This window comes from Corylus avellana, chromosome 1 (assembly GCF_965113065.1).
Source record: "Corylus avellana chromosome 1, dhCorAvel1.hap1.2, whole genome shotgun sequence".
NCBI classification, from domain to species: domain Eukaryota; kingdom Viridiplantae; phylum Streptophyta; class Magnoliopsida; order Fagales; family Betulaceae; genus Corylus; species Corylus avellana.
Window position 1 is genome coordinate 36,645,196 of NC_142490.1, and position 21,430 is coordinate 36,666,625.

Here is a 21,430-nt window from a genome sequence, read left to right on the forward strand (position 1 = left end):
TAGGTTCAACCAATTTAAAATAATTGCAACCATGATTTTTTTCATTCTGCATAATTACGTAAATTAGGGTCACAAAAACTATGGTTACAAAAATTAGGGTTTACCCAATTAATATAGAATTTTGGCATAACAGGGATGAGCAGAAAATTCATGTGAAAAAATAAATTCTAAAACACATCTTACCAAATAATTAATACAAGCATAAAACTTTTTGCCATGATTTTTACTTGTTGATGCAGTTTTGATAACTGTTTTGCCCCCACATTTGCAAATTGGATAGCTCGATCTTGAATCGCATACCTCACCCTCGGAGTGCTCCATATTTCACCGTCGTCACCTTGTCGGTACTGGGTAATTTTGCCGGTGGATGATAGAATCGACTTTCACCGGTACTGGGTATCGCCGTCGTGTGGGATTCTTCACCGTCGAGACGCACGTGACTCCCAGCTAGATCCTCACCTTTGTTTCTTCGACTTCCTTTCTAATCTTTTCCAATGGATGGCTGGAACCCAGTGATTTTTTTCTACAGCTTGGGTAGTGGGTCTTCGTGCTCTCTCGTTCTCGGTGGTTTCTTGCACTACTTGGGTAGTGGGTCTTCGAGCTCTCTCGTTCTCGGTGGTTTCTTGCACGGCTTGGGTAGTGGGTCTTCGAGCTCTCTCGTTCTCGGGGGTTTCTTCCACAGCTTCGGTAGTGTGCTTAATATATATGGGTACTTTGTAAGTGTAAGGGCGAGTGAGGGCGAGTGAGTGTGAGGGCAAAAGGGGTAAGTGAAGGCTAAAAAATCACTTGAAAGTCACGTGATGTGCATTCTGTTTGCTCTTAACGCTTCAGATAGACGGAAGGGCCATATTTGAGAGAAAATGGAAGTTTAGGGGGTTAAAAATGAGAGTTTTGGAAGTTCAGGGGGGGTCTGCAAAATAGGCTGGAAGTTCAGGGGGGCTTAGTGAAATTTCCCCTAAATAAAATAAAGTTTTGGACACCAAATGAACCAATATAAAAACCTAATAAATGGATTAAACTTACTTAGCAATGGACTTACACATCGACCTATAAAATTTTGGTAATTTTATAGATATTAAAGTCGAGAAAGATTATGAAGACTCTTATGATTGTTTGGGTTTTTTTGCTTGAGTCTATCCGGAAACCTCGGTCTTTGGAGTTTGGTTGACTTTTATTAGTTAGTTATTGTAACGTCTCAATAACAATGACACACAATATTGTCCGTTTTTGATTCCCCAAACTAGACTTCCCCAGAGGTCACCCATCTTGATACTACTCTCACATAAGCTTGCTTAATTGCAGAGTTATAATGGATTCATGACCATCATGACTTTAAAACCCGTTGATGTCAGGAAGGGTACGAGTATTAAATATAAACACATCCACATCTCCATATTAGGCGATGTGGGACCCACAGTTACTTTTATATTTGATGTGTCGTATGTGGCACTTTTTCACAAACAATGTAAGAGTTATATATTTAAAGTATGTAATAGCAATGTTAATATTTATTTAAATTGAGATTTATATAGAAGCTAGCTTTGGTATGTTTATTGAGATGAGTTCGTGAAGTCAACATATAAGAAAATTTTTATTAGTGATTATATTTCCACTTTGATGTTAAATGTAGTAGTAGTAGTAACGCCACATGAAAAATTAGATATTTTCTACTTGCAGCTTGTTTTCCAAGTCAGGGTGCCATACTCATGGGCCTATGGCACTTGATGCCTAGAGTACCTAAGATTTCTCTCTTTCTTATCCCTAGGATTTCTCTCTTAACTTTGAGATCTCATGGTAAGGAGAAGTATTCATAATAAAGGGGTTGAGGATCTCATTCAATAATTTAATCCAAACAAAGTGAATCCACTTTGATACTATTTTGAAATTCAAAATTTAAACCCGAACACTCACAAACAAAAATTATACAGTAACTTAAACAATGAAAATTCCGTAGCAATATATATCAAACCACTAGAAAAGCAATATATACGCATGCACACATCAACACCAATATTTTGTTATTGAAGTGGAAATTATTTGAACATTTCAAAGGTAAAACCGCTATAGGATAGCCAAACTCAAAAAATTAACATTAAAAAAGATTCAATACACATGTATAAGACAATGTGTGTGTAAACATGCACCTCACTTGTCTCATGCCCACAACACCTCTAGCTTCTCACTAGCTAATCTTTTTTCTTGATCTCCTTACTGACACATTGATAAACTTTAGGTTATTGTTGATGTAGAATAAAATCTGATTTGATCAAACCCCCCCACCCAAAAAAAAAAATCTAATATTAGCTATAACATTTATCATAATAATGAAATACACAATTATCTAAACCCATCTTCTTTATATTTTCTTCCTAAATTTTCAGCCTAACAAGAATAAGAATATTCAACAAGACTTAATTTATTGTATCAGAAATTAGAAAAAGAAAAGAAAAAGAAAAAGAAAAAGAAAAAAGAAATCATAGACACCATTGGCATTAAATCCCAGTTGAACTACTGCCCCTCCTGATGGGTAATAATGTCATTCAACCCCTTTATATTTACTATTTATATAATTTTTTCTATTCTACTATATATATATATTTGTGTTGAGGGAGGGAGCAGGATCTATCTTACCTTACTTAAAGCAGAGAGACATACAATTATAGAAAATAATTCACTCCAGTCCTGCATTGCTTAAATTGACTAACGGTAAAACTCCCATCAAACCCCTTAATCTATTCCCAGAATAAATTTTACAAAGGTTAATTTTTAAATCATATGAGAGAAAAATAAATATCAGTTAAAAAAGAAGAAGAAGAAGGGAAATGTCTGGTAAATGAACAAAAGAGGAAAGAGCAAGAAAAAGGAAAAAAAAAGCCAGAAAAGGCTGCAAAAGAAAAGATTGAAAAAAAAAAAAAAAAAATTTTAAAAAAGAAGAAGCAAGTTAACAGCCAAAATAGCACCAACAAGCAATTGATGGCGGCTATAATGAGAAAAGGAGGAAAAGAAAAAAGAAAGCGACGAAGGGTGGAAGACTAATCTGTCTGTTCGTGAGAGAGAGTGTGAGGAGACTTGGGGAAGAGAGAAAAGCAGAGAATGAGGAAAAAGAAGAGGAAAGGAAAAAATTTGGGATGATGGGCAGGGCAAGAGGGAGGGAGGGAGAAGAGAGAGAAAGAGGGTCCTCGTTTGCCACGTGGAGAGTTCTAAGTGGTGGAGTGCTTTGGGCTTCAACAACTTACAGCAACAACAACAACATCGGCATCGGCACCAAAACACACACGCACTCTCTCTCTCTCTCTCTCTCTCTCTCTGCTGCCATGTCAGAGCGTAACCCCGTCCTATGACCCCGGCGAATCCGTATTTGTATGCTTCTCTCTCTAAAATAAAAGGGCTATCTCTCTCTCTCTTCATCTCTCTATTTATTCGTTTGTCTCCTATTCGCTTTCTCTCTCTCTCTCTCTTTCTCGTATCTCTCATCTATTTTCCAAGTTTCCATACCCTAATCTCTTCCCCTCTTCCGCTCTCAATCTGAGGCCGTCTTCCTCTATATTGCTCTTTGATCCGTTTATATGATTGGTAAGCTTCTGAATTCATCTTGGTACTATGTTTTTCTCTGTTTTTTGCTCATTTCTTGGTGGGTACTTTTGTGGGTATCTGTTTGTTTGTGTAATCTCAGCTGACCCATATGTGCTTTCATGCTCATTTTGGTGGGAATGTTGTTTGATTGTTGAGTTACTGGGTTATGGGTTCGATTTTTGGTGCAAATGTTGGTGTCTTTGTAGAGTTTGGTGAATTGGGTTTTGGAGTGGGTTTGTGGAATGAGCGGTTACTTAAATGGGGGTTCTGGGTTGAGTGTGAGTTGAATGTGTGTGCATGCTGAAGTTGGCGTGATTTGATTCTTTAATTTCAGCATTATCATTCTTCTTTGTGGTGTAGATAGTAATTTGATGACTAATGGTTAACTAGATTCAACAATTGGGTTTGTTGTATGTTTGGATTTGGCAGTGTCGTGTCAGTTTAGTAGTTGGTTCTCGGCATTTTTGAACGGGTTCTTATGTGTTTTCTAGTGCTACTTGTTTTTTGGGTACGTCAGACTATAGCAGATAACTGTGAATCTTATGCTATATTGAGTCAACTTATACTTGTGCATTGGTTATTGGTTAAAGAGTTAATGAGTTTGGTTCTTTTTGTCGTGATAGGGGTATCAGAATCTGAATAAGTCTTTCTGTAATGTGTTCTAAGTAATTTTCATGGAGCTAATTTCGTGCTTCTGCTTCAGGCATGGTAAACTACAGATGAAACTCTTGTGTGAACGAGTAGTTTGAAACTTCTGTATTGTATTATGTTCAATTTAAGCTCCAATTCTTACATTCTCTTTTTTTTTTTTTTTTTTTTGAACTGATTGACTTCTGGTCCCATAGTTCACAGATTGACTTCTGGTCCCATAGTTCCATTTCCTGTAGTTTAATTGATGCTCTGCTTATGCTCAACCTGATGAAATGTGTTTCGGTTATAAAAAGTGATGTCTTTATGTGAGCGCTGTACTCTTTAGTTACCTAAAGTTAGCATCAATTTGCAATCAACCAATACTCGAGCCATTTTATTTTTTCCTTTTGTCACTAGGTTCGCAAGTCGGGCTTTGTACTCTGATGATCTGTTTATCAAATATCTGATTCCAATATTTTTTGAAGTTGAACTTTGTTGAATTACTGTTTTTAGGCTACTCGTTGTGGTTGATTATTGAGCTTTCCTCAAATTTAGTTTTTGATATAAAAGCAGTTGACTACAGGGTTTACTCTGATTGTGTCAATAGCTATTCATGCCCTTTCTTTTCTTTATTAGTGTCTCTGTTTCTTGTTAGTGTTTGTCTTAATCTTTCTGCTGTTTGCTTCTAAACCTTGCCTAATATGCAAGCAGGAACAGAGCATTTAGGCCTTGCAGCAGAATGCTGTCTAGAAGCTCTGGCATGTCAATCTTATCGTGGACTCATGATATACTTCTGTAGCTTTTAACAACCAATGTAAGGCCCAGGTTGAAAGATGAAGGAAAACGGTTCATCGACTAGTAAAATGATTAACAGAAACTGGGTCTTGAAGCGCAAACGGAGAAAGCTCCCTTGTGGACCAGTTCTATCCAATGGCAAAGAAGAAGATAGTTCTGTGGTAGCTGAATCTCCAAAGAACACTTCTTCAGCTAAACGCAGGCTGAAGAGTGAAATTAATTCTGAGCGATTTTCATCTAAGAAGAAAGGAAATGATGGAGTGAGTTATCTTTTGTGCTTTTTAGCATTTCTCCCATTTATTTTGGTCATCATCATCATTTTTTTTTTATTCATGGCAGCTTCTCTTTCAGCTAGTTTTGAAAAATCTGGGCAGTAGATTGCTTTTCTCAATTTTTCTTGTGAATGTTTTTCAACATTTTACTCTTTTTTTGGTTAAACATTTATTGAAAGGGAATTTGTTTTTCCACAAACATTGTATTCCACATGCTGGAAGTTCGAAGCCGAGTTATGTGTAATGCAATTGATCATATTGACCATAACATTGCGTAATCATATCACCCCTTTCTCCTAAATCAAAGCACTTAATAGGGACTGGTGTTGTCAAAGTTACTATCATTTAGTGATGGCTTTAATTTTTCTATGTATTCCTTTACCTCTTCCTGTATGCAAGGTTTATGTAACAATTGTTTATGTGTTTTTTCTTCAAATATCTCAACACCTGCTGGCAAAGAGTATTTTGAAAAGCATTTTTGTGGGCTTACCAAAGTTCTTTTTTGAGTTCTTGCTTGTTTTTGGATTTTCTTGATGATGCTTCCCTTACGCATTTAAAAGTTTTGAAATTTATCCTTACCAATATATTTGGAGAGTTTGTACAAAGGATTAAAACTATGTAGCTTGTTCCTTGTAGTTACAAAATTTTCCATACTGTAGAAATTTTTAATCTGATTCCAAGGTTTGCATGCTATGTATGTGGTAGTTTGGGGCTTAGATCAATTGAGAGAGGAAAGCTTAAAACATTACCGATGGTTCTACAATTTTCGTTAACAAAGACGGAGGCAACCATATTAAGCTCACTTGAAAGAAACTTAGTTTAATTCACTTGCATTCACTCGCGGAAGTTATTCCTTTATGACATTTGAGCACTTTTTTTATTATTATTTTAATCCGATGAGACAGTTGTATATAATTTAGGATACTAATCCTTGTTAATGATAGCTTCTTTTGCTTTATCTGTCCCTTATGATATTGGCAGCATGTTAAGAATTCACTAACCACTTCTGTCTTTTGCTCTACTCAATGTCTGTCTTCCAGTATTACTATGAATGCATGATCTGTGATCTTGGCGGCAACTTGTTGTGTTGTGATAGTTGTCCGCGGACATATCATCTGCAGTGCCTTAATCCACCTCTTAAGGTATGTTTAGTTAATCTATCTTTGTGCTAGCTGACTGGTGTGCTATCAAATTTATTTATTTTTCATTTCTAGTGATTCATGCGAACATGCAGTTCTTTGTAGTTTTAATTTTTTTTTTTTTTTTTTTTTTTTTTTTTTTTTGTTTTGTTTTGTTGGTTGGTATTTTTAATCACGTGAAGCGCATTCCAATGGGTAAGTGGCAATGTCCAACCTGCTGTCAGAAAATTGATCCATTAAAGCCCATAAGCCAACTCGATAGCATTTCAAAGCGAGCAAGAACAAAGATGGTCACTGGAAAATCGAAAACTGGAATTCAGTCATCTGACATGGAAAAAGTCTCCCGCATTTTTGGAAGCTCTATTATTGCAAAGAAAAGGTCCTCCAGCAAAGGAAAATCTGTCAAACTCCTTGAAAAGAAGCCTGTCTCTTCCCAAATAGATGTATCCTGTAGTACCAAGCCAAGTCATCGATCCCTTGCTTTGCTAGAGGGTAGTTCGTCATCTGTGAATGTTGATGATGAGAAGAAATCCAATTTGTCTCAAATGGAGCCCCCTGTAGACAGGAAGTCAACCTCTCCTGCTAAGGAAATTTCATCTCATTCTAAAGTTACAAATTCAGAGGCAACTGATGAAACTCCTAAGGAGAAGCCTGATTTGTCTAGTAACGATGCATCTTCAGAAAAACAACTTGTTCTTGCTACCGGTGCTGCCAAGATGGAGCATAGAAAAAGAAAGCAGAAAGTCAATGATGATAACAGTGAAAAGAAGCGTAGAACTGATAAGGGAAAATTTAGAGTTAGTACTTCTAAGAAACGTGGATGTAAAGCCAATACTTCAAGTCCTGGAAATAGTAAATCACATCAGAAGCATAAGTCTATTAACAATGGTGTTTCCACAGCATTGTCAAAGGAAGATCTTGGAGCGAAGAATTTAGATTTGCAGAGCAAAGATGAGGTATCATATATTTTTGTGTGCGAGTGTGTATATGTTATACTTTGGTTATCTATGCCTTTCCAAAAAAGGTTATGTAGATATTTCTCCTTCGAACATTAGAAAGCATGGAGAATAAAAATGCTAGTTGCTCAATGCTTTATTAAAATGTCAAATGTATTGTGCTGCAGAATCTCAGTACCGAGTGAACTTAACACTCTCTCGCTCTACTGCAGAATCTCAGTACCGAGGAACTTAACACACTCTCTCTCTCTCAGTATCTATCAAAGAGTTTTACGTTGCACAAAGATGCTTATATGTTATATGTGTTGCTTGCATTCTTCTTTCAAGAGTTTGAATCTTAGGTATAGCATATGGAAACTTTGGAGAGAACGCAATGCTTGAAACTTCGAAGGACGGTGTTAGAGTTAAAAGCCATTATGCTCAAATCTCTCTATGTTTGAATGGATGCTTAAAACTATTCTCGCTTTTTTAATTTCTTAGAATTTTTTGATTTGTGTTCTGCTTGTTCTTAGTTGGGTGTTTCTCTTGTATACTTCCTGTGTACTTGGGTTGCACCCCTTTGTGTTTTTGAATAAGATTGGTTTACTTGTAAAAAAGAACAATATGGGAATAAAACATTTGGTTGTAGTTGATGCACCTATCTGCATATTTGCAAGAAAACTTTAAGGTGGTCTCACATGGCATAGGCTTGGAATAAATAATTTTTTTTTTTTTCAATCCCTTGATTGTTGAAACAAAGGACTACTAAATTTTTGTTTTGCTGTCTCAGACATCTGAGATTCTCGCTGTCAATTTGATCTCTGATATCTGAGATTCTCTTGGTAGAACTTTGGGGATTTGTGAACCATGTGTTTGTTTTTCTTTGTTTATTTACCTTCATATCTGCTGCTTATTTCTTATTAGCATATAGAGTGAAAAATACTTATTGACAAATCCTCTCTCTGTGTATCTGTGCATGCAAGGGAAATTACAGCTTAACATTGAATTATGGTGTAATACCTTAAGATTATACAGTTTTGTGACAGGATTGATCATTGCTTGAGTCACAGTTTGTTGGCACTCCGATTACCATTTTTCTTGTTTTCCATACTGCCTCCTATATTTTGTATCAACACGATACAATTTTTTTTGATAAGTAAAATGTGATACAATTATTTAACTTGTGTTCGTGTGTATGTATGTTTCTTTAATTTGTGATTGGTGACTTTCTCATTGTTTGCTTTTTATTTTTTTATTTTTTATTTTTATAAGAATAAGGTATATCTTTACTTATCACAAAAAAAAAAAAAAAAAAAGAAGAAGAAAGAATAAGGTATATCTTTTTATCATATTTGACCTCTTTATAATCTATGATTCCATGGTAATTATTGTTATTACCAGTGTTGTTATTGTTGTCATTGTTTTTTTCAATAAGTTTTGTCATCATTTTTGTTCCAACTGCAATATTTCTGTTATATTTGTGTTTAATATGATTAGTAAATATGTTTAATTTGCCGCAGAAACTTCCTCAGGAAGCAACAAACCTAACACAAGAGTTAAATAAAACTGGTCATGTGGATGAAACAGTAATCCATGTAGAACATGTCGCTGCTGAACCTTTGCAGGTAAACAAATCTCTTTAACATAAAATTCGTGTTATTGTGTATTAATGTCATAAATATAGACTACATGCTATTTTCTGTTTAAATGTGAACATGTCTTTTGTATTTTTTATGTCTACATGCAGGTTGATCGGGTTCTGGGATGTCGAGTTCAAGGTGATTACACGGGATCTTCACGTCACTTATCTGTGGCCATTGCTGATGACCTACGCTCAGATGACTTACTAATTTCTGAAAATCAAAACAGATTATCAGAGGAAAATTCTGCTTGTGATACTGATTTAGATGTAGCAGCTGTAGAAAATCTTACTGAGGGTTCTCAGAATATTGTCAAGAGTTTTGATAGGGAAGAAAGCATGAAGAATGAATTGAAAGTGGATAAGATACATGTATACAAAAGATCTGCATCCAGAGAATGTAAAAAGGGAAACACCTTTGAGTTTTTACAAAAAGGCATCAAAGATTCAGATTCTAGTGCCATAAATGGCAATGGTCAAGATGAATCTGCTGTAAGTACAGAAGATTTGGGAAAAGCAAATGAAAAGGTGGTTACAGAGGAGAATGCTGATGTTAGTCTGAGAGATCATGATAATGGTGAAGTTCCAAAAACTTGTGAAAGGGATGTCTCTAATGAAGCCAAAGATGACAAAGAAGCGGATTTAGAAATGGGAATGAGAAGCTCTTCAGAAAACAAAATTCAGGAGCCCGCTGTGGCTGAACCTGCATGTGTTGATGGGGAGAGGATATCTTATGAGTTTTTGGTTAAGTGGGTAGGGAAGTCTAATATTCATAATAGTTGGATTTCTGAATCTGAGCTAAAAGTTCTGGCAAAGAGAAAACTAGAAAATTACAAGGCAAAATATGGGACAGCTGTAATAAATATCTGTGAGGAACGGTGGAAGCAGCCTCAGCGGGTGGTTGCGCTCCGTAATTTCAAAGATGGTAGAGGTGAAGCTTTTGTAAAATGGACTGGTCTTCCTTATGATGAATGCACTTGGGAAAGATTAGATGAACCTGTTCTTCAAAAAGCTTTGCAGCTGATTGATCTGTTTAATCAATTTGAACACCAAACATTGGAAAAAGATTCTCCTAAGGATGCTTCATCAAGGGGGAGGGGTGATTGTGAGCAAAATGAGATAGTTACTCTAACAGAGCAACCTAAGGAAATGAAAGGAGGTTCATTATTTCCCCATCAGCTTGAAGCACTCAATTGGTTGCGTAAATGCTGGCATAAGTCCAAAAATGTGATACTTGCTGATGAAATGGGGCTTGGAAAAACAGTATCTGCTTGTGCTTTTATTTCATCACTGTATGTTGAGTTTAAAGCTACTCTGCCTTGTTTAGTGTTGGTTCCACTTTCCACAATGCCTAACTGGCTTGCTGAGTTTTCATTATGGGCTCCAAACTTAAATGTTGTGGAGTATCATGGGTGTGCAAAAGCAAGAGCCATGATTCGCCAATATGAGTGGCATGCTAGTGATCCAAATGAGTTGAATAAGAAAACTGCTGCCTTTAAATTTAATGTTCTTCTAACTACATATGAAATGGTTCTTGCTGATTCCTCTCATTTGCGTGGAGTTCCTTGGGAAGTTCTTGTGGTTGATGAGGGCCACCGTCTGAAGAATTCTGGAAGTAAGCTTTTCAGCTTGCTTAATACATTCTCCTTTCAACATCGTGTACTGTTGACTGGTACGCCTCTTCAAAACAATATCGGTGAGATGTATAACTTGCTTAACTTCTTGCAGCCAGCTTCATTTCCTTCTCTATCTTCATTTGAAGAGAATTTTAATGATCTTACAACTGCGGAAAAAGTGGAAGAATTGAAGAAACTTGTTGCTCCGCATATGCTTCGAAGACTTAAAAAGGATGCAATGCAAAATATTCCCCCTAAGACTGAACGAATGGTTCCCGTTGAGTTGTCGTCCATCCAAGCAGAATACTATCGTGCAATGCTGACAAAGAACTATCAGATATTGCGGAATATTGGGAAAGGGGTTGCCCAGCAATCAATGCTAAATATTGTGATGCAGTTAAGAAAAGTCTGCAATCATCCATATCTCATACCTGGTACTGAACCTGATTCTGGATCAGTTGAATTCCTTCATGAAATGCGGATTAAAGCCTCAGCAAAGTTGACTTTGTTGCATTCTATGCTTAAGATTCTATACAAGGAAGGTCATCGAGTCCTCCTTTTCTCACAGATGACCAAGCTTCTTGATATCCTTGAAGATTATCTAACTATAGAATTTGGGCCTAAAACATATGAGAGAGTGGATGGCTCTGTTGCAGTGGCTGATCGTCAAGCAGCAATTGCACGCTTTAACCAAGATAAAAGTCGGTTTGTCTTCTTGTTATCAACACGCTCTTGTGGCCTTGGGATCAATTTGGCAACTGCTGACACTGTCATTATTTATGATTCTGACTTCAACCCGCATGCTGATATCCAAGCTATGAATCGTGCACATCGAATTGGACAGTCGAAAAGACTTTTGGTATACCGACTCGTAGTACGTGCTAGCGTTGAAGAGCGCATCTTGCAGCTTGCAAAGAAGAAGCTGATGCTCGATCAGCTTTTTGTGAATAAGTCTGGATCTCAGAAAGAAGTAGAAGATATTCTGAAATGGGGAACAGAAGAACTTTTTATTGATTCTCCCAGTACAAATGGGAAAGATGCAGGGGAAAATAATAATAATAAAGATGAGAGAGTATTAGATGTGGACAATAAGCATAGGAAGAAGGCTGGTAGTCTTGGGGATGTCTACACGGACAAATGTACAGATAGCAGCAGCAGGATTGTGTGGGATGAAAATGCTATTCTGAAATTACTTGACCGTTCAAACCTTCAGTCTGGATCAACCGATAATGCTGAAGGGGATTTGGAGAGTGATATGCTTGGCTCTGTGAAGGTGAACAATTAGTCTGATGTGTTATGTGTAAATAATTGCACTTTTTTGTTTTTGTTTTTAATGGTAACATCTTTCATCAGTTGTTACTTGGAATCATAATTTATTGATGTTGCATTGACTCAAAACCCATGGTAATTTTTTGACGGTAAGGCATTTGTTTTTTAGGGAGATTGTTGAAATAGTTTTTTATTGCCTACTCTCTCGCTCTACTCTCTTGAACTTCTGATGGGACTCCGTTTGTTTTGTAAAAAGCTTCTAATAGTTGTAGAGAAATTTATTTAAATTCTCTCTATTTTGATGTTTGTTTCTGCTTTTTGATTGCCTGCTGATTAAACTTATTGTTTTATATATTTTTGATGTTTTGAGGAAGTTCTTTATTTGGTGACTATATCGACAAGCAATACATATAATCCACCATTCTTTTTATTGTAGATTGTAAATATAATGTTTCTGATTGTTCTTTCAACCAGGCGCTCGAATGGAATGATGAATCTACAGAAGAACAAGGGGGTGCCGAATCTCCTGCTGTCATTACTGATGATATCTGTGCACAAAATTCTGAAAGGAAAGAGGATAATGTGGCAACTGGTACAGAAGAAAATGAATGGGATAGACTTTTACGTGTGAGGTAAGGAGTTTCTTCTTGTCGTCAGCCAGTTCCATAATTTTTATGCATCACTCTATTACTGCTAGTTTGTGACACATGCACTTAGTGATAAGTTGCCCCATCCACTTCTGAAATTTCTACATTGTATCCAATAGAATAAGGCCTAAAACCCAAACCGTCCAACTTTAAGCCCAAAGCCATGTTAGTTACCCGTTTAATCAAATCCCAAACCCATCCTTAGGGTTCAGTTAGTTTGGAAAACCTGCTAAGCTCGTACAACTGCCATCGCTATAAAGCAGTTTATGGCTTTTTTCACTGTTTATGAATTGGTTTTACAAAGTGTGAAGGAGATCTATTGGTTCTTGGGGGTCTCATGTGTGGGTCACGAGGAGCAGTTTATGGCTCTTCTGGCAGTTATTGAAGAGCATCGTCATCTTGAGGACTCGGCTTCTTTTACTAAATGCAGTAGGGAGGGAGCTAAGAAGATTGGAGTGCTCCATCAATTATGATACTGAAGGTGAGAGTTCAAGCCTTGAAAAAGACAATGATAGGGGCCTTTCTCGTAGAAGATTGGAGTGCTCCATCAATTATGAAGTCTAGATTACTTTCTTGGAACGTGAGAGGGTTGAATGAGGGGAGGAAATGTCTGAGGGTGAGGAACTTGCTTAGAGAATGGAAGGTGGATATTGTTTGTTTTCAAGAAACTAAGCTTGAGGTCATTTCTCGTAGTATTGTGCGAAGCTTGTGGGGATGTCTTCATGTGGACTGATGTTGCTTAGACTCTAGAGGGGCTTCAGGTGGTATTTTGATTATGTGGGGCAAAGGGTGATGGAGAAAAGCCTTAATGCTACGTTTATTGCCCTCATTTCGAAGTCTCCAAGGGCTGTTGGCCTCAAGGATTTTTGCTTAATTAGTCTTGTGGGGGGCATTTACAAAATTATTACTAAGATACTAGCAAACAGGCTTAAGATGGTGTTGGAAAAGGTTATCTCTAAGTCATAATGCATTCATAAGAGGTAGGCAAATCCTTGATCCTGTTCTTATCGCCAATGAATGCCTTGATAGTAGGTTAAGTTCTGGTGAGTTGGGTGTTATTTGCAAAATGGATCTAGAAAAGGCTTATGCCTCAATTTTTATCTTTATGTTCCTTTTTTTGTCTTTAGTGGGGCCTTTTTTGTATACTTCCTATGTGCTATAGTTGCGCCCCTCTGCACTTTTCAATGAATCACTTATTTATTAAAAAAGAAAAAAAAAGGCTTATGATCATGTCAACTGGGACTTTTGTTGTATATGCTAAGGAGGTGTGGCTTTGGGAGGAAATGGTGCTCTTAGATAGCTCATTGCATTTCTTCTGTGCATTTCTCGGTTTTGGCGAATGGCACTCCTACAAGATTGTTTAGTAGTTCATGAGGTTTGAGACAAGGGACCCTCTGTCCCCTTTGTTGTTTCTCCTTGTGATGGAGGCTTTGGGTAGAATGATTTTGTTGATGTGAGTGGGAGGTTGTTGTCTGGTTTCTTTGTGGGTAGTTTTGGTGGGTTTGTTTGCTCTCACCTTCTTTTTATTGATGATACTTTGATATTCTGTGATGCTAATTTAGATCATCTTCCTCTTTTGTGTTGCTTATTCCTTTCCTTTGCTTTGAAGTTGCTTTAGGTTTGAAGGATTAACCTGGCTAAGTTAGAATTGGTTCCTGTGGGAAATGTAGATCATGTGGAAGGGTTGGTGGGTATTCTAGGTTGTGGGGTCTCCTCTTTGCCTCTGAAGTATCTCAGCCTACCGTTGGGGGCCTCCTACAAGGCTAAACATTTGGGACAATGTTATTGAAAAGATAGAGCGACAGTTGGCTAGTTCGAAAAGAATGTACTTGTCCAAGGGTGGTAGAGTTACCCTTATTAAGAGCACACTTTCCAATTTGCCTACGTATTTTATGTATCTCTTTCCTCTCCTTGCGAGTGTTGCAAACTGTATGGCAAAGCTTCAACATGATTTCTTCTGGGGTGGGCTAGGTGAAGAGTTCAAATATCACCTGGGTAGCTGGTCTAAGGTTTGTTCGCCACTCTCGAAGGGAGGTTGGGATTTCGGAACTTGCGGTTGTTCAATTGTGCTCTCTTAGGTAAATGACTTTGGCGCTATGCACATGAGAGAGAGGCTTGGTGGAGAGTGGTGGTGGACTTTAAATTTGGCAGTTTGTGGGGTGGGTGGTGTTCTATTGAGCCATTTGGTGCATTTGGGGTGGGGTTATGGAAGAATATTACAAGGGATTCGGAAATTTTTCATGTCACACTCGGTTTGAGGTGGGAGATGGCTCCAAGATTAGATTCTGGCATGATTGGTTGTGGGGATGTAGCCCTTAAGGAAGCCTATCTAGATTTATTTGGTGTAGCCTGCACAAATGATGCCTCTATTGCAGCTCACTTGGAAGGTTTTTGGTGGTTCCAATAAGTGGAACATAAGCTTTACTAGAGCGGCTCATGATTTGAAGGTGGATGTCTTAGCCTCATTCTTCAAGGTGTTGTATTCATTTAGAGTGAGACAAGGTAGTGAAGATAAGTTGTGGTGGGTCTCCTCCAAAAAAGGTAGTTTAACGTGAGATTCTTCCATTGTTCCTTGATTTGTAGTGAAGGCTACTGTTTCCCTTGGAAGATTGTTTGGCGGATTAAGGTTCCCTTGAGGGTGGCCCTTTTCACTTGGTCGGCGGGTCTAAGTAATATCCTTACCATGGATAGCCTTAGGAAGCGGCACGTCATTGTGGTGGACAAATGTTGCATGTGTCAGAGGGATGGGGAGTCCGTGAACCATCTTCTTTTTCATTGTGACATGGCTTATGCCATTTAGATTGCCTTTTTTAGTCATTTTGGTTTGTCTTGGGTTATACCTAAATGTGTAGTCAACTTGTATGCTTGTTGGCGGACTACTAGCAATATGTGAAGTACTACTGTGTGGAAGATAGTGCCTATATGCCTTTTATGGTGTATATGGAGAGAAAGAAATGACAGATGTTTTGAAGACTGTGAGAGAACTCTGGAGGAGATTAAATTATTTTTCTTCAAAAGTTTGTATCTTTAGACAGCTGCCTAGTTTCTCACTATAACAATTAGTTATTAGTAATTTCTTTGTTCTTTTAGCTCATTCTGGTTAAGGTGCTTCCTCTTGTATATTTCTTGTATACTTAGGGGTGCCTTTACGCTTTTAATGATATTTGCCAATTACTTATAAAAAAAAGTGAAAAAAAAATCGAGGCAAACCAAATATTGGGGTGTTCAGGCTTCTCTTGTTGAATTCAACCTATGTTCAAGCTCCATTCAAGCTTAATTCAAGTTTCTAGATTTATTTCAAGCTTGGCTGAGTCTGTAAATGAGCAGCTTCTTTTTGTCTTGGGTGGCTTAATTACGTAATATTGTTCAAAAGAATCTGGTTGCTTCCACAATGGTACTTGGGGAGAACGCATTTGATGAAGTCCCTCTTGTCAAGTTTGTTTACGATTGTCTCCTTTTGCATTCTTGCAAGTTTATTTTGGATAGATGTAAATATTATTACTCATTTCACATCTTGCCTATTAACATGCCATTATTTGCCCTTTTTTAACTGCATCAAAAGTTCTAACATGCCATTGCGTTCATGATTCCTTTTGAGCTGAAACGGGAATTGTTTGAGCTTAGCTTGTGTGTGAATCAGCTTGAACATTTGACTTGAGCTTGGCTCATATTAAGTAAACAAGCTTGAACTAAGTTGAGCCCAAGTTATTCATGAATGTCTTGGTCTGTTTGGAGCCCTACATAGATGTCCGGCAATTGTATCTGATTTTCATTAATTAGAGTTAGACCGCATTTGATCCTGGATCTGAACATGATGGATATGTTCCCTTTTAAGAAAAAGAAGGAAAAGCTGGTAATCATAAATTAATAAACAGATTTATTATTTATGAAACAAGTAGGAAATAGTATTAAAGCAGAGAAGGTACCAAAGCTGGATACTATATGTAGCAGAAAAAGTTTCACCACATGAAGAATGTGCTATTAAGTACTAGTTAATCTACTAGGCTTTTATTCATGGAAAACACTGAATTTGTAAATGGTGACTAGAAGTTTTAGAACTGTTATCTTGAATTCCTTTCTGTATATTTATATGCTTTGTAGGTGGGAGAAATATCAAGTGGAGGAGGAAGCAGCCCTTGGTCGAGGGAAGCGCCAGCGAAAAGCTGTTTCTTACAGGGAAGCTTATGCTCCACACCCAAGTGAAACATTGAGTGAGGTACTTTTATTTGCTTTCGGTTTTTAAGCATGGGGGTTTTCCAAGTCTAATTAATATTTGTATGTTATCAGTGATGTTAATGAAGATGTGACTAGAATTAGAAAGGTTGTTTCCAACAATGATACATATTAATCATTCTCATAGTTTCTTAATGAAACCGTAAATCCTTGCGCAGAAGTGATTCTTACCTCGTTACTGACTGGTTGAGCTTATGCGAGCTTGCTCCTCTTTCCTTTTCTATTTTGCCATTGTGCTTATTTGTGTTGCAACAACTCCTTCGCCTCGGGAAAATTACATTTGAATCTTGTAACTATTTTAAGAAAATTAATTTGTATTCACATTCAGCCCTCGTTTTGATTTGTGTTATAATTTATGGGGATGAAAGTATCATACATTGATGTTTTTCATTCTTTCAGTTATGGATTATCACAACACCAGTATATGTTTCTGAACTTGGAAACTGCATATCACATGGAACTAGGTTTCTATTCATCCTAATTTAATGAATTTAGGTGATGTATGTGCCTGTGCTATCCACTGCAACTTCTAGTTTTTATCTCTGTTAAGCACAAACTCAAGGACAGGCTTTTTTTCAGCTTTTCTTTTATTCTCATTTTTGCTCAATCTCTCTCTCTCTCTCTCTCTCTCTCTCTCTCTCATTTGTTTTTAAAAAAAAAAAAAATGAGAACTCTCTCTCTCTCTGTGTCTCTGTGGGCACGCACCAATTTCATTTTCATTTGTTAAAAAAAAAAATGAGAACTCTCTCTAAATAAGTAATAAACTAATCTCATTAAAAGTGTAAGGCGCCTCTAAGTACACCAGAAGTATACAAAAGGAATCACCTAACTACTCGGGGCAAAACAAACAAGGGAAATTCTTCCTTTTCCATTTTACTGATATTTTGGTTTGATAGGAAGGAAAGTGTTGAGAGGTTTGTATGATGAAGGTTTAGAGAAAAGACTAAACACATTGAGGTTGATTGTCATTACAGGTCATTTTTGACATCTCTGACAGTATCATCTACATATACCACAAGGAGAATATAGCCTGCACTAGTATGTAAGTGGAATACCGAATGATTTGTTTGACATCTCTGAAGACCAAACTTCAATACCACTTCAAAAAACTTTCCAAACCATGCCCGCGGTGCTTGGGACTATATAATGCCTTTCTTAATTTACAAACATAGCCCTGAGACTCCCCCTGAGCGACAAACCCAGGTGGTTGCTCCATATGAACTTCCTCACTCAAGTCCCCATGTAGAAAGACATTTTTGACATTCAATTGAAACAATGGCTAATCAAGATTAGTAGCCATGGAAATAAGAACATGAATAGATGAAATTTTGGCTAATGGAGAAAAGGTGTCATCATAATCAATACCATACATTTGCGTATAGCCCTTAGCATCCAATCGAGCTTTCAATCTTTCAACCGAACCATCAGGATGAAACTTAACTGTGTAGACCCATTTGCAACCAACAATTTTCTTATTGGGTGGCAAGTAGGGCTGAGCGTCGGTTGGTAATGTCGGTTTCGGTAGAAAATTTTTATTTTCGCCTTTCGAACCGACAATGTCGGTAAAGTCGGTTATTTCACTGACTTATTCCGTCAAATTTTATTTTATTTCGCATTTCGAACCAAATGCGGTCGGTAAAGTCGGTGTCAGTCGAAAGTCGGTGTCGGTAATGTCGGCATGTGGAAAAGTGGCAAATTTGTCGGTAAAGTCGGTCGGTAAAGTCGGTCCGGTTAAAAAACCTCTTCCGCCTACAGAACCAAAAAATTCGGAATAAAAAAAATCATGCCGCCTATTGTCCGCCATCTAGTCGGTAGCGGTCGGTGTCGGTCGAAAATCGGTCGGAAGTCTGTTAATCGGTAATTTGCTCAGCCCTAGTGGCAAGGGAACAAGCTCCTACGTCCCATTGTGATGCAAGGCCTTCATTTTCAATTCCATAGCTTGCCTCCAACCAGAGTCGGATATTGCAACCTGCACTGTCTTAGGAATAGAAACACTAGAGAGATGGGAAATAAAGCAAGAAAGTGTAGGAGATAAAGAACTAGTGGAGACGAAGTGACTGATAAGATGTTGGGTAGTGCAAGAACGTTTACCTTTCCATAGGGCAATAGGCAAGTGGTCGGATAGATGTGGAGGCAGCGGATCTGGAGACGATAAGGATGATGATGGCAGTGCAGGAGTTGATGGTCAAAGCCGGCATTGATAAACTTGGAGTGGAGTAGGCTGGCGGTGAGGCAGCAGGACTGGAGGAGAAGGAGAGTCCGGCGCAGAGAGAAGAAGAACAGGCAGCGGAAGAGACTCGACATCAGGCTCAAGGCAAAAGTCACCCAAAGAGGTAGTAGTAGGAAAATAGGGGAGAGACTCAACAAATGTGACATCGGCACTAGTGAAGTAGCATCGAAGAATCGGACTATAGCAACAGTATCCCTTTTGGGTTGTGGAATACCCAAGGAAGGCACATTTAGTAGCATGAGGGTCAAGCTTATCAAATCCGGGACCCAAATTATGAACATAGCAGACACACTCAAAAACCTTCAATGGCAAGGAGAACGGGAATGAAGAAGGATATAAGAGAGAATGGGGAAAGGTACCATCTAAGACTGAGGAGGACATCCTATTAATTAAATAATAAGCAGTGAGGACAACATCACTCCAAAAATGTTCTTTTGGAGTTTGGGAGCATGCATATGAATTAAGAGATAACGTGTGACATCTAATCAATGATGATTTTTGCGTTCAGCCACACCATTTTGTTGTGGAGTGTGAGCACATGATGTTTGATGGATAATGGCTTTATCAGACAAATAAGAGGCAAAAGAACGAGATGTATATTCTTTAGCATTATCCGAACGCAAGATGCAGATTTTCTGAGCAAATTGAGTCTTAATCATATTGCGGAAAGTTTGGAAAATAGAAAATAACTTGGAATGATTTTTCATTAAAAATAACCATGTCATACGGGAAAAATCATCCACAAAGGTCACAAAATAGTGGAATTTATTGGCTACTATATTAATGGGACTCCTATACATCAGAATGAACCAACTTAAAAGCACTAGAAACCCTACTAACAACATGTGACGGAAACGAGACACAGTGATGCTTACTAAGTTGACAAGCTTCGCAAGGCACAAACAACTCATGACGAAGACTTGGGACTTGTTGCTTCAACGTAGAAAGAGAAGGATGACCAAGACGACAATGCCACTGAAGAGCGGAGGCCAACGACTGCAACGCACGAGAGGGAGGTGTAGGTGCTAAATCGAGATAATATAAGCCATCAACTTCATGCCCCATACCAATCATCCTCCTTGTCTTGAGATCCTGAAAAATGCACAGAGAAGGATAAAAACTAACTGAATAGTTAAGGGCTTTTGTGATTTGACTAATAGATAACAAATTAAAAGGAAAACTAGGAACATGTAGAACAAACAACAACTCAATGTCAGGACTCAAATGGGTAGTGCCTGAGCCGACCACTTTGGATAGGGAACCATTAGCTAGGGTGACACTTCTAGGTGATACAACAGGTTGATAATCAGAGAGGGAAGTAGACGAACCAGTCATATGTTCATTGGCGCCATATCGATAACCCACGGGTTGCTAGTGGAGGATAAAAGACAATGAGATGCAGTACCTGACTGAGCAAGAGTAGCAGTGGAAGAGGAAGAAGCCCGCTTATAGGCTAAGAACTGAGCATACTCATCTTTCGGAATGGAGATGAGATCATTCTCAAGAGTTGAGCTTGAACTAACAAGTGGTCCATTTGGGGCTGGAGAATCCTCATGAGAAGCAACCTGATTGGCAAACCCAAATGGTGTGCCATGTAAGTCCTAACAAAACTCCACAGAATGATTAATACAGCCACAATGAGTGCATTTGCGAGGTCCACGACCTCCAATGCGACCACTTCCTCGGAAATCACGTCCACCATGAAAGCCACTACCACCTCGACTGCCACGTCCCCCATGGGAACTACCATAACTACCACGGGCAGCAATACGATCACCATTACGTTCCGTGCTCAACAAGGAACCATGATCAAAAATAGTAGCACGCTGAAGCTGAGAAAAAACCTCAGGAAGCAATGGGAGGTCAGAACCACCCAAAATCTGCGCACGAACAGACTCATACTCAGGTTTCAAGCCGAGAAGAAACCGAACCACATTCACATCTTGACGTTGCTTTTCCATTTTCTTCAAGTCAGTGGAGAGCGGCTGATACATGTCTCTTTCCTTACAGATGGCCACAACCTTATTGTAGTACTCATCTACAGTTTGAGTACCTTGCTCAAGTCTAAAATATCGTTGACACCTCATAAATCCGAGTGATGTTCCTAGTACCATAATACATATGCTGGAGATGATCTCAAATTGCTTTAGCAGTAGGAAGATAGAGACATGAGGATCCAATGTGAGGCTTAATACTATTCAACATAAGAGACATAATCTAATTGTCGGCCTGGTCCCAAAGGCTTTTGGAGCTATTTTCCAGAGGTTGCTCGGATTCCAAGTGAGAATACAGACCTTTCCCTCTCTAGTGTACTTCCACATATTGCGACCAATAAACATAATTTTTTCCATTAAGTTTCACAAGCATCATAATAGCTGGACCCATAGAAGTAGAAGTAATTAAATCTAAAGGAAGGGCCATAATGTGGTAACAATATGCAAACATCTACATG

General features: G+C 38.1%; 1 protein-coding gene across 1 annotated transcript in view; it reads left to right on the plus strand.

Annotated features, from left to right (window-relative positions):
* Positions 1 to 3,007: 3,007 nt before the first annotated feature.
* Positions 3,008 to 21,430, plus strand: part of CHR4 (chromatin remodeling 4) — a 28,061-nt gene continuing 9,638 nt past the window's right edge. The window contains exons 1-8 of the mRNA XM_059584502.2: positions 3,008 to 3,573; positions 4,915 to 5,258; positions 6,311 to 6,412; positions 6,592 to 7,365; positions 8,865 to 8,969; positions 9,092 to 11,872; positions 12,343 to 12,500; positions 16,617 to 16,731. Of these exons, the coding sequence (XP_059440485.2) occupies positions 5,037 to 5,258; positions 6,311 to 6,412; positions 6,592 to 7,365; positions 8,865 to 8,969; positions 9,092 to 11,872; positions 12,343 to 12,500; positions 16,617 to 16,731 (4,257 nt within the window). The 5' untranslated portion in view covers positions 3,008 to 3,573; positions 4,915 to 5,036. The remainder of the gene's footprint in view (positions 3,574 to 4,914; positions 5,259 to 6,310; positions 6,413 to 6,591; positions 7,366 to 8,864; positions 8,970 to 9,091; positions 11,873 to 12,342; positions 12,501 to 16,616; positions 16,732 to 21,430) is intronic.